Consider the following 14,470-nt stretch of genomic DNA (forward strand, 5'->3'; position numbering starts at 1 on the left):
TCCAGCTCTCTACATTTTTCTAATATTTGCTTATGTAATATTTGTTATTAATCTTAAAAAGGAAAGGATGAATTAAATTTAATGCAGGTTTTTTTATGTTAATAAATAGAGGCATTCTAAAGTAATGTCTGTTATGAGACTGTTTACTTTTACAGAGAAAGGATTTATAAATTCGTCAATAACAAACAATGTTCATACTATTGGTGAAACAGAGAACTTTTGCTTTGAAGCTAAACTGAAGGCGTACCCACCTGTAAGATGCCAGTGGTATTTCTCGCAAAAAGCATTCTCCTGTTTACTTAAAAAAGTGTCGGGAAACAGGTAAAGTATTTTTAATTGACTTTGCGGGAGATTTTGCTAAGGTATATTACTTATATAAAAGAGATAATTTTATATGGCGTTTGTAACAACATTGTAAGTTCTAGGTCACAATTTTAAACTTAAAACCCAATAATAATTTGTTTGGTGAAGCTAATTGCTAATTGGCTTAAGGGACAGATGATCAATTTCTAATTGGCTTTCAAAGGAGTTGGGCATTGCTGATGTCACCTCCCATTATCTCCTGACTGGTTCCCTAAATTGTCAATTATTCATAGGCCCTTTCTTAAAATTTGTTCACTCTGCTGGCTAGGTCAGCATTCATTGCCCATTCCTAACTCTTCTGAGTTAACTATATTTCTGAGAGTCTGGAGTCACATGTAGGCCAGACCAACTAAGAATGGCAGAATTCCTTCCCTAAACTACATTAGTGAACCAGGTGGCTTTTTCCATAACAATTGGCAATTAGGCAAGCTGTCTATTGAATTAAAATTACAAGATCTTTCATGGTAGGATTCAAACTCACGTTCCCGAGAACATTGACATGGAATTCTAGATCACTAGTCCAATGAAATTACTGCTATACCACCATCTCCCTGCACGACAGTCTATTCATTGTATCCTTATAAGTTTATTGATAAATTGAAATGTAACTTACACTTCTTTTAGAAAAAATATGTGCATATGCACTCAGGATCGATAATTGATATTCCTGAACTTGGGTCACATTTCTTGCCTACTTAGTGAAGTCCCCATTAAATAATTTACTGAGCTCAAGTTTTTTTTTGTCTCTGTGTTGTTTGAACGCCTGAAAGACTTTCTTAGTACAGTACTTTTGACAATAATAGAAAATGTAGTGTAACAAGTTGCTCATATCTTCAACTATATAGAACTATTAGAGAAGATCACAAAGCACCAGTCTAAACAAATTGTTGTACAAGGCATGTAAAAAAAGGATGAAGTAGTGAAATATACTTCCCTGCATAGCCAAGTGGTGAAAGTCTAAAGGCTATACAATTACGAAACTTAAATACACTGCGTCAAAGTTACTCTAACACTACGCTTTACTTCTAAAAGAAATTGAAACAACACCAGTACAAGGGCCTAGTTGTGAAAAAGCATTCTTCAAAAGGTCTAACAAACTGGGAGGATACCATCTCTGCCTCATTCAATCTTGGAATGGATATTAAATAGAAATAAGCTGAACAGATCACCTCACCTTGTAGCTGTAATTCTAAGACATTAAGGTATTGCCTTCACTCTGTTTGCAATCCTATGGTGCATTTCTTTGTTAAGTAAAGCTAAGCAGTGACATGGTAGTTAAATACTAAAATCTACATTGGATACACACAGGCAGATTATAGAGTCATAGAGTCGTACAACACAGAAACAAGCCGTTCAGCCTACCATGTCTGTGCTGACCAAAGACCAAATTACACTGATCCCACTTACCTGCACTTGGTCCTTTGCCTACTATGCCTTGGCAATTTTGTGTGTTCATCCAAATGCTTTTTAAATGTTGTGAGTGTGCCTGCCTCCACCATCCTCACAGGCAACACTTTCCATATTTCTACCACCCTCTGGGTGAAAAACATTTTTCTCAGATCACCCATTTTTCTCAGATCATCTCTAAGCCACCTACTCCTCACCTTAAACTCATGCCCTCTGGTCTTAGACATGTCTGCCATGGGGAAAAGATTCTCATGGTCTACTGTGTCTATGTCTGTCTTAATTTTGTATACTTCAATCAGATCCACCCTCATCCTTCTCTGTTCCAAGGTAAACAAACCCAGCCTATGCAATCTCTCCTCATAACTGAGGCGTTTCATCCCAAGCAACATCCTGGTGAATCTCCTCTGCACTGTCTCCAGTGAAATCATGACCTTCTGATAGTGTGGCAACCAGAACTGCATACAGTATTTCATCTGTGGCCTAACCAATGTTTTATAAAGTTGTAACAAGACTTCCTTGGTCCTGTATTCTACACCTTGGCTGATGAAGGAAAAAATCCCACACACCTTCTTCATTACCCTGTCTATCTGTGCTGATGCCTTTAGGGATTTATGGACTCGTACACCAATGTCCTTTTGTTCCTCAGTACTGAGGAACAATCGTTGCACCTACGATTCAATGTGTAATGGACCTTCCAAAATGCATTACCTCGCACTTATCAGAATTAGATTTTGTCTGTCATTGCTGTGCCCAATTTATCAGCTTGTCAATATCTGACTGCAGCTTGAGACCATCCTCTTCACTATCAACAACATTACCAATTCTGTCATCGGCAAACTTGCTCATTATACCTCCTTCATTCATATTCAAGTCATTAATGCACATAACAAACAGCAAGGATCCCAACATCGATTCTTGTGGCACACTGCTGTTCGCAGGCTTTGAATCACAAAAACATCCCCCCACCATCACCTTTTCCCTCCTGTTTGTAAGCCAATTTTGGACCTAGTTTGCTAACTTGCCTTGGATCCCATGGACTCTTACCTTTCGGACCAGTCTCCCATGTGGGACTTTGTCAAAGGCCTTATTGAAGTCCATGTAAACCACATCAATTGCATTACTCTCATCAATTTATTTAGTTAACTTTTCAAAAACCTCAAATTTGTCAGACAGAGTCTCCCGTTACCAACTCCATGCTGACTATTCGTGATAAATCCCTGCTTTTCCAAGTGTTAATTAACCCCATCCCTCAGGTTTTTTTCCCAACAATTTCCCTACCACTGATGTCAGACTACCTGGTCTATAATTACCTGGCCGATCCCTGCTGCCTTTCTTGAACAAAGGAACCACATTAGCTTTCCTCCAATTATTTAGCACTTCAGCTGTGGCCAGTGAAGTTTTAAGTATATCTGCCAGGGTCCCAACAATCTCCTCCCTTGCCTCCCATAGCAGCCTGAAATGCTGTATATCTCATCATGCCCTGGGGATTTATGCACCTTTATCCACACTAAAACTTCTAATATCTGCTCCTTCTTAATCTCAACATTTTCTAGAACCTCACCATCCCAACTGAAATCTCCAACTACCATGTCTGTCTCCTCTGTGAATACAAATGAGAAGTATTTATTTAAGACCTCATCCATGTCCTCAGGCTCCATGCCCAGGTTGCCCCTTCAGTCTGTAATAGGGTCCACACTTTTCCTGGTAATCCTCTTACTATTAACGTTCCTATAAAAAGCCTTAGAATTTTCCTTGATCCTATCTCTGAAGCTATTTCATGGGCCCTCTTTGCTCCCTAATTTATTTTTTGAGCAACCCTGTATATTCTCTATGCTGTGGAAGGGCCGCCCATGTTTTAATACACTGTACCTGATATATGCTTTCTTCTTTTTCTTTATGAAACCCACAATATCCCTTGACATCCAGTTCCCTGGACTTGCTGCCCTTGTCCTGCACTCTTAGAGGAACACACTAGCCCTGAATTCTCATTGTATTATTTGTTAAATTTTCACGGATTAATGAAGGAATATACGTCGATTATAACTAAACCAAGTCAATATAGCTTCCTGTTGTCGACTCCACAATTTTAATTTTCAAAGTAAGTTCTTCGAGGTGACCTGTAACTGAGGCTATTAGAGCCCCAACTATTACTTACAATGGGCATCAACAGTTTTCAATGACAAGTACTTGCTTCACATCAACCCAGTATTTAGAACTAACAGCCTGAAAGGGTGGAGGAGGTGAAACCATCCACAATATTTAACAAATATTTAGATGAACAGTTAAAATGCTACAGCATGCCAGGCTTTGGGCCAAGTGCTGGAAAATAAGATGAGAGTAGATAAATGCTTAATGACCTGTACTGACATGATCAGCCAAAGAACTTCCTTCTATGCTGTAAAACTCTATGACTCAGAACTCATGAAACAGTAAGAAAAATGCCTCACTCACAAAGGTTGCTTAGAGCAAGACTTGAATACATTTCCTTAGAAACACGAATACCATTCAGCGAAAGGCTCAATCCTCTTCATACTTTGTAATTGCCACATTTGAAATCAAGAAAATTAAAATAGAGTGCAGCTGACTCCCACCTGCACACACACACACACCATTAAAATGAAATATAATTTAGTCCAAGAAAGCATGTAACTGTTTTGAAGTTTAATACTTTAAATATCATTTGTCTAGTTCCTGAGGTCACCTCGAGCCAGCAGCACATTCCAAACAGAAGAACATAAGAAATAAGAACAAGAAGTGTCTCTGAACATCAATATTTCATACTTTTGAAAAAGATATTCAACTGATATCAGATATTTGGAACAAAAACCAGAAGTTGCTGGAAAAGCTCAGCAGGTCTGGCAGCATCTGTGAAGAAAAGTCAGAGTTAATGCTTTGGGTTTTGTGATCCTTCCTCAGAACTGATGGTAGCTAGGAAAATGTCAGTTTACATCTTAGCTACCATTTTCCAACTACAATCAGTTCTGAGGAAGGGTCACCAGACCCGAAACATTAACTCTGACTTTTCTTTACAGATGCTACCAGACCTGTTGAGCTTTTTCCAGCAATTTCTGTTTTTGTTACTGATTTACAGCATCCACAGTTCTTTTGATATCAGAGATCTGTTTTCTTTACATTTTTTGTTGCTCTTGTTTAGATTTATTCGCTGAATGAGTCATTTAGTATAACAGTAGTATCAAGAATTATTAACTGAATATTTGAATCTGAATTTGAACTATATGTAGTCATCTATATCTAGAATTTGTCAGCAATCATTTATGGGATTGATAAAATTTAACCGAAATTCCCAGTTAATGTTAGTATCTAATTAAAAAAATCTAGCAATCATGTCAGAATTTTTCTCAAAAACATTTCACAAATTGACTTTATGAAAAACATTTTATTGTTTATGGCCATAGAAAGATTTAGGTATTTTAAATGGTATTTCCCTGAGTTCAACACATTTACATTATTTGTTATATTTATTTATTTTGTTGTACCATACCCAATGGAGTACAAAGTGCTGTTAACTTTACTCCACAAAGGCAGTACATCTTTTACAAAAAAACTAATAAGTATTTCTTTCAGGAAAGATATTCTTGTTGGCGTTTTGAAGTTCTAGGTACTTAAAAGAGAAAATGTTTTATTTCTCAGAGTGACATGTTAGGCAGGGATATTAAAAGTAATGGAACCAAGATATGTATGAGGAGTTAAGATGCAGCACTACCAAACAGGAACAGGCTTAAGGGACTGAATGGCCTACCATCATTCCAAGGTTCCTATGATAAAACTTGATTTCCCTTGAAGAGAAAATGTTCATTTTATTTTTAAGATACATAAAGAAATAACTCTGCCATCAATTTTGGCATAATTATACACTTACTCCCAAAGGAAGATCATATAAGTGTAAATATATATGCAGTTCACATTTACACAAATTCACTGGAAATAGCTAATATTTATCTTCGTGCAGATAACGCAGGTTAAACTACAATTATGGTGCTGAAATGTCCACTTAAATATTCTCAACAATTATCTTTACTAAACACTTTACTTACCACTTAATATGTATAAAATATCAAAGGACTTTAACTGCAAATACCTAGTGGAAAGTGGGCAGGTCAGAAATTAAATACCCACCTTGTTACCCCTTCCTGATTCCTTTTGATTTCAATGTTAAAAGATACATCCTGACAGACACCAAAGCTGCTTATCCAATGTCAGCAGAGTCTGAATTCATATACCCTAATCTGGATCCAAAAATTGTACTGGGCCCTGACTCAGATTTTAACTTTTAACTGAGTGAGAAAGGCAATATTGGTTTCTTGCCATATAAAGACCAGAATGAAAAGGAGAAGGTAAGTTGTTTAACTTTCTGTTTTAGGGCCAAAGGAACTTTTTCAAGCCCCACAATATAATTTATAACTACAGTGTCTTAGATTCCCCCTCATATTCCTATTCTGGAAAGTCATGCGCTGCACTTGGAACTCAAGACTTAGAAGCAGGAAAAGTCCATTCAGCCCTTCAGTGATCCTTTGTGGATCAAAGATCAATTCTAACCCTGCCATGAACAAAGTTTGGTGACCCAGCTACCACTGTAGTTTAGAGAAGAAAATTCCACAGACCAACAACCCTCTGAGAGAAAAGAAATTCTTCATCTCAGTCTTAAAATGGATACCTCTTCATAAATTGTGCCTCCTACTTTTAGTCACCTTCACAAGAAAAAGAATCCTCCTGATGTCCACCCTATCTAGTTCCCTCTTATATGTCTCGATAATATCATCTCTCATATTTTTGAACACCAAAGGGTACATGCCCAGAATGTTCACTCTTTGTTCATCAGATAAGCGCCTCATCCCAGGAATGAGCTGAGTGAACTATCTCTGAACTACTCACCTGAACGCTGTTAGTCGATTAATTTTTCTGGATACCAGCAGCTGCCTGCAGGGTAAATGGACCAGTGGCATGTTGATGAGATCCATTGTTTAAAAATACTACAATCTCATAATTACTGCAGGAAGATGAATTACTGACAGCAATTTACTAGCTGTTAATAATATCCCGAAGCTCTCAGAAGTTAGTTACTGCTATTATTAATCTCTAGTATCTATTAATGTAAAGAGAAATACATAAAAACAACAAAAAGAAGTGACTAATTTAAAGGTGCACTCTTTAATAAACTAGCAACAGAGGCATTGTCATGATGCAGAACAGGAGATATACTGAACTAAGGTATTCCAGAATGCAGGCTGATGTCAGCTTTTCAGAATACTAAATTACATCAGAGAATGGCATAGTGTGGAGATCATATTGCTTCATTAGAGTGAGTGAGTCACCCCAACCCATTGCCTTTAGTTACCTGGAGGCATTAACAGAAACCTAATAGCAATATCAGTTATTTATCTTCTCATGGAATACAACATGTGTTGTCTTAGGACAAAAGGAGAGAAGATAGTAATGGATGAAATTTAGGGATGATTTTAGGACCGGTATGAGTGATGCAGAAGAAAGCACACTCCTAAAATATTTCTTATGAGATCAATGAAGCTCACACACCAATTTCCATTTACGAATTACACTCAGTGCGTTAATAAATTTAACATTTGTTTTCATGTAGAGTTTTCATCCTTATATATGCTTTTTGTTTATTGTGTAATATTCTAATTCTCATTCTTTTTACTGCTTCCTAGTTATTCTGCGTCATTTTGTGATCATGGTCATAAACCAGGAATCTATGAATTTTTTGCAGAAAATGAGGAAGCAGAATTTCAGACATTTTTTACTTTATATGTAAAAAGTAAGTAATAATTACTGAATTAGCACATTAATTTTGATATTAATGTTCAAGGTATGCATTTAATTTAAATTTATTTTCTAATTTAAGAAGAAAGATGTTATAGGTAATTTTTGTATCTTCTTGAAGGTGATGCACTATGGAATTAGAATGCGAAAGGTCTAAAGGAAAATGAACTCTTGAATACAAAACATGAAATTTGATCCAATAAAACTCTTACATTTTCCTTAATGCAGAATTTTTATTCAAAGTTTATACCTAAGAAATTGCCAGGTCTTTGGTAATTGACAGTGTGGAGGCATTGAATTTTTTAATGACTTTATTCTCTCCTTTTAGATGTGTTGACCTTTGCTGAACTATTGCTCTCTCGTAAATCCACCTATAATGAGCTATAATCTACAAAGAACTGACATCTCTCTCTGTTCACTGCTTTTATGCATGCCCCTATCATTCATCCTTCCATCCAATCCCTGAAGTTGTCCACACATCTAGTCCTTTTCCAACTTGGCCTTTTCTTTCCTGACATTTCACCTTCTATTTTTACCAGCCTAAGACTTTCATCCCATCTTTTCCAGTGGTTGCATTTTCTCAGTTTCGGCTTCTTCACCAGCTTAAAATCCATGAGATGCTGGGACTTTGAATTTGTCAAGGACATATTGATGGTTCTTTGCTCTGTCCAGTTAATTCTAAGGACCCTACATTGAAAACAGTAGAAGCAAATTACAGCAGATGCTGGCATCTGTACTGAAAACAAAAAACGCTGGAGATCTCAGTGGGTCAGGCAGCATGCATGGAGAGTAAGCAAGCTAATGTTTCAAATCTGGATGACTCTTCATCAGAGTTGATGTGAAGCTTCACGTCAGCTCTGATGAAGAATCATCTAGACTTGAAATATTAGCATTGAAAACAGTACCCTGGTCAAATGGTCATTTTAGAAGTGTGTGTGAACATTTATTCTGGCATGGAGGACATCACAGATGAGATGTCCTTATTCAATTTTAGGAAACATGAACTGTCCAACTAGAGTCCCTGGGTATCAATTAGGGGTGAAAACATATTTGTTTTGCTGTTGTTCATCTGACCAATACTATCTCCGAGCATTTTGAGGATTATCTATATGGTTTAGTGCACCACAGTGCCATTAACTGCCAGACTAGACTTTGTGAAATATTGAGGCAAAAGATTGCAGATGCTGGAAATATTACATAAAACCAGAAAATGCTGAAAACACTCAACATTTATGGTGTGGGAAAAGGAGTTAATGCCAGAAATATTAGCTGTATTTCTGTTGCCACAGATATTGCCAGAAATATTGAGTATTTTCAATAGTTTCTATTTCTATGTGAGAAGTATTTATCCTGAACTGAAGAAAATAATTACTTTCTTTTGAAAAAATAACCTTTTTAATTCCATCAGTTGAAGTATTTAAAGTACAGGAATTATAATGTTAAGGCTTTAGGCAGAAAAGCTTAGAAATTCCACCACAAAAGCAAAATAGTGTAGACGCTGGGAATCTGAAATAAGAACAGGAATAGGCTAAAAAGTCTCAACAGCTTCAGGCAGCAAGTATGGAGAAAAAGAGAATTTGAGCTTTCTTCAGAAGCAAAGAGAATTAGAAATGTTAGAGTTTAAGACAGTAAACGATGGGAAGGGACTTGAACAGCAATGAGTGGTAATGGATTTAGTGAAGAACCAATGATTGTGTCCAAGCAAGGCATGAATTAATATTTTGCCACGTGAAGGCAATTTGAAGGAAGGTAAGATTCAAGCAAGATAAGAATCAATCCAACAAAACATGGGAAAGGAAAAATTGTAAGAAACAAAAGCACATAGAACAAGATGGAGGCAGAGGTTATGATCTAAAGTTGTTGAACTTGAGGTTCAATCCAGAAGGCTGCAGCACGCTGAGTTGAAAGATTAATGCTATCATTCTATAAAATTCTGTCTCGAGCTTGCATTGAACCCCACTGGAGCACTGTGACAGAAGGGTCAGCGTGGGAGTAAGGTGAAAATTAAAATGGCATGAATAATTGCAGGAAGAATAGGGTGCTGTGCAAAGTAGTCATCCAGACTGCAATTAGTCTCCACTGTGTAGAGAAGACCACATCAAGAGCGAGAAGTACAGTATGCTAAATTAAAAGACAGACCAGGAAATCATTGTTTTCACTTAGAAAAAGTATTTGGAGCCATGGACAGTCAGTAGGGAGGAGGTTAAAAAGGCTAGTATTGTATCTCCTGGCTTACATGGAAAGCGAAGCAAAAGATATTTGAAGTGACTGAGATGAGGACTAGAATATTGCAGCAGGAATGGTCCCTATGGAATGCTGAAAGAGGAAGGCAGGGGAAGATATGTTTTGTGGTTGTATTACAATGGAGCTGGCAAAAGGAGCAGAGGGTGGTCTATTGAATATGGAGGCTGCTAGGTAAAATGTGAGAATACAGCATCAACTAGGGGACAGTTCTTTGACTGTCACCTTCACTATTGCTCAAATCGAGCCTGGTATACACAAGAGCATTCAGTCCCACAACCAACTCCAGTAGAGTTCAAACTGGCTTTTTAAAATGTCCTTTGTGCATTATTCAAAGTGGAAAACACAAACTGTCTCTGCAGTTTGGAACATAATCCACGGGGGTGGTTTGCTGCTGAGCAGGGAGTTGTCAACCCTCAATATCTTTGTAATCATAAGAGTTCACAATCTAATAAGTTTCAAGTTTCTTTGACATCCCATCGGTCTCACAAAGATTATTTTACACCTGCAGCTATTGTCTCTGTGGCAGTCCTCGTTTAAAAAAGTATATACTTTGGAATTACAAACTAAAATGCCATAGTATTTTGAGGTTCCAATCCATTGTTGTAACAATACGATACATGTATGATGAAATCATATCCAGAATCAACTAGTAAAAATATGTGGAACATCAATTATATCCATGGAATTAAGTTTTGTTTCATTATCATAACAGTTTAGCTCAATCTGATAACCTCTTTGTAGGGCCTCAAACAGGACTATCTACTAAATTTGTAAACTGTATTTTCTGCAGAGAAACCATCTCTAGAACTTTCATCAGGAAAAGATAATATTTTCTGCAACTCCACAAGCTATCCATTAGCCACAGTGAGTTGGAAAAAGTGCAATGAAAAATCGTAAGTAAAAGAAACAAGATGCCACTTTCAAAGCTCAGTAACATTGTTTTTTCTTCCCCCTATTGATTGTGAACAGAATTATTTTTGGATCTATTTATTCTATCTTCACTGTTCACAGTAATTGCACATATATCTGACTTTAACAGTCATAATCGTGGATTCTGGGAGCACTAATGTGGGCACAGCTTTAAGTTTGTTCCCATGGTATAAATTAGATATATATATTAATGAAACAGTCCAAATGGTATGGGGTAGAAATTTTTAAATCAAGAGATGTCCAGAGATGTTATTACACACTTCTGGAGTAGATGGGATTTGAATCCAGGTTACTGGCTCAGAGTTAAAGACACTGTTAGTACACTATAAGCACCACTTGGGGTGGGGTAAATATAGATAAAATTGAAAGTGTGTACACAATGCAGGACAGTAGATAATGGTTCATTTCAACCCCACCCCTAGCTTTTTGGAACGAAATAACTCATTTTCAATTGTGCTAATAAAACTACACCAGGCTTCTTTTCTGAAATGTATTAAGGAATACAGCTTTAAAAAACAGAAGCAAACAAAACAATTCTGTCTATTATGTTGTATAATTGTGTTGGTTCATGGAGGATCTTAGATTTGTGATTCTGCAACTGAGTTTTTAGTAGGAACTGAATTGGCAATTTCTAACATTTTTAGCGCAGTTTTTGTGCAATGTAGAAGCTAATAATTTTCTAAAAGATGCATAGTGTCTGATCGAAAACAGTGACATAATTCTGTGTTTTAAGCACAATTTGGAAGAAGATTCTGTAATTTTTCTGAAGATTTTTATAATCATGAAAAGCCTTTCAATATAATTGCCCAGTTTCTAACCTAGGGCTTACCAAACTTTTTCCCTCTGAATTTTGGATCTTGAAGGTTGTATACCCTTTGGTGAGACCTGTGGGATTGGGTGGTTGGCCCAGGGGAGAGCAGAACTCGGTAGTGGTTATTGCTGACTCACAGCTCGAAACCCCCAAATTTCAGCTTGTCACCCTACCTGGGGACTCAACTCTTACTTTAGGAAGTCCTGTTTTAATTATTATTACAAATATTACAAATTATTACACATGCACCCAGGTACTTCAGCAGTGCCTTTTTTCTAATACCAGCTGATTTTATCTACCTTCTCAAACTTTAAACTAAATGGTGCAGCAAACAAAATAAAAAATGAGAGTTTCCAAGAATAAGCACTTGACTGAATGACTTCTGACACATAAAATTAAACAATGGGTGAAGCTGATACATGTAGGTTTAGCCATACAGATTTTTAATGTGACCTTTTCTTGTTGTTGCATTCAAGCTGCGCTGGAAGTGAAAATATAACTGAGGGCATTCAGACCGAGGTGTCAGATGGAAAAACGTTTGGTTCCAAAAGTATACTGAGTGTAATGGATGCAACGGTCATGACGGGTGGGTTTTCAGTAGAGTGCTGTGCAGAGAATGCTGTAGGCTCAATCTGCAAAAGAAGCTATCTTCCAGAGCAAGGTAATGTCAAGGTTGTATAATTCTTGAAATTATATTATTGCTAACATACTGATCGAATTATGCTGCAGCAGTTGCACAATATTGTACTGTACTGTCTTGTTTTAATACATAAATAAATTGAATACATAAATGATGTATTTAGAGGGCTGCAGAGATAGGGCTGGGGAATGGGATTAGCTGGGTAACTCTTTCAGGAGATGGTACAGACACGATGTGTTGAATGGCCTTCTTCAGTACTGTAAAATTCTACGGTTCTATTATCCTGTATATATCCTTTTTTCCAGATAAAATGCAGTTTTCAAAGACTATTTTCTACATGACAATTGGAATTTTTGGTCTGGTTACAATCCTGTTTTTCGCTTTCATATTCCCTAAATGTCAAAAGGTAAATAAGCATCTTTGCATATGAATAATGTATATCTAAATGTAATATTTTATGTACACAATATGACCAAGCCAAAAAAATTTGTCAATTCTGCCACTGATATTTTGTCTGCCTGCACTCTGAAATGCTTACTCAGATCACAGACAAACAATTTAAATCTATTTGACTGACAATTTAGAGATTTGTCAAAGATACGCAGGGTGGGTTTCAAACATTAATCAGTTTGTCTATACTGATACATAAAATATGAAAAGGAAGTAAGTTTTAAAACAACTGTTTGCATCTACTTTTGGAAAGTAACTTTTTTTTTAGTGATATGCACCTATATAACTTTCAGAGAATAATTTACTGTAATGTTTTCTTTGTATTTCTTACTTTTTTCTTTTTCAGCATATCTTTAACATTGACCACACCTAGTGATCTTTGATATTTCACTTGGCTGTCATAAAAGCAAGAGTGTTTGTAACTACGTAAAGTACTGAGTGAGAATAGATTTGGAGGTGATATGTAGACTTGCATGTTTCACAGTCTGTCCTTGTAGAAGATGTTTCATGTGAAGGCACAAAGGGATATTTTTAGCTTTGCTGGTGTAAAATATTCACTCAGCTGCCTGATTTCATTCCCCTGATTTCAATTGATTTAATGGGAATAAAAATGGGATGAAGTGAATAACATGCGGCCAATTTAATATTGGGAAACACGGGAGAAATAGGAGTAAACCATTCAGCCCATTGAGCCTGCCTTACCATTCTAGATCATGGCTATTCATCTTCACAGTGACATTTCCCTGCATTATCCCCATATCCACTAGTGTCATTAATCGACAGAAATCTATTGATTTTTTAATTGAATGTGCTCAATGATTGAGCTTCTACAATCCTCTGGGATGGGTAGAATTCCAAACATTCAACAGTCTCTGAGTGAAGAAATTCCTACTCTTCTCAGTTGTAAAGTGTATAACCCTAATTCTGAGATAATGTCCCCTAGTTCTAGACTCACTGGACAGAGTAAACATCTTAACTATATCCACCCTTTCACACCCTGTAAGAATTTTGTAATTTTCATTAAGATCATCACTCATTCTTCAAACGTCCAGAAAATAAAGGCAGTTTCCCCAATCTGTACTCATAGGATCCATCTGCTTTCCCAGTGATTTGCCTAGTGAACCTTCATTGCTCTCGGTCTGTGGGAAGTGTATGCTTCTGAAGAAAAGGAGATCACAACTGTACACAATTCTGCCAGTGGAGTCTGAGGCTCTATACAGTTTAGAAAGACATCTTTACTCCTCTTTGCAATGAAGGACTATACCATTTGCTTTGGTTATTGATTGTTGCACCTAAATGCTAACTTTGAGTGAGTCATGAACAAGGAAACATAGGTCCCATTGGTCATCAACTCTTCCTAAATTCTCACCATTTAAAAAATGCCTTGTCTTTCTGTCTCACAGTGGATTACACCATACTTGTTCCAATTATATTATATCTGCCATGTTCTTGCCCATTCACTTAGCCCGACCACTTCGCAAAGGTTTATGGGTGAATTTCTTGCCAAAGATTAAGACCTTTAAATGGTCAATTAATTACCACATAATGGTCGCAGCTCACCACCTCCTTGATCACCTACCTTCCCAGTAGTTGGGAAAGGTGGCTGATTTCCCAACTGGGAACACTAGTCTGTTGGATTGGAATGGCCCTCCAATTACCCAATTCTGTGTGAAATTAGGGACTCAGATGGTGGTCAATGGAGAAGCCTCTGAATATCCCCCCATTCCCTTCTCTCTACAAGGCCTACCCCACAAGAAGAAACAAAATTTACCTTCTTGCCACTGGATCCCCCAAGGAATGGGCCTCACCTGGTGGACTTTGGGACT

At 37.0% G+C, this 14,470-nt stretch overlaps 1 protein-coding gene across 1 annotated transcript in view; it reads left to right on the plus strand.

Annotated features, from left to right (window-relative positions):
• flt3 (fms related receptor tyrosine kinase 3) overlaps positions 1-14,470 on the plus strand; it is a 103,656-nt gene that overhangs the window by 56,740 nt on the left and 32,446 nt on the right. Inside the window, exons 10-14 of the mRNA XM_020513171.2 lie at positions 156-321; positions 7,458-7,564; positions 10,604-10,706; positions 12,031-12,215; positions 12,500-12,600. Coding sequence (XP_020368760.2) covers positions 156-321; positions 7,458-7,564; positions 10,604-10,706; positions 12,031-12,215; positions 12,500-12,600 — 662 coding nt within the window. The remainder of the gene's footprint in view (positions 1-155; positions 322-7,457; positions 7,565-10,603; positions 10,707-12,030; positions 12,216-12,499; positions 12,601-14,470) is intronic.

Source organism: Rhincodon typus, chromosome 6 (genome assembly GCF_021869965.1).
Source record: "Rhincodon typus isolate 14 chromosome 6, sRhiTyp1.1, whole genome shotgun sequence".
Taxonomy (NCBI): domain Eukaryota; kingdom Metazoa; phylum Chordata; class Chondrichthyes; order Orectolobiformes; family Rhincodontidae; genus Rhincodon; species Rhincodon typus.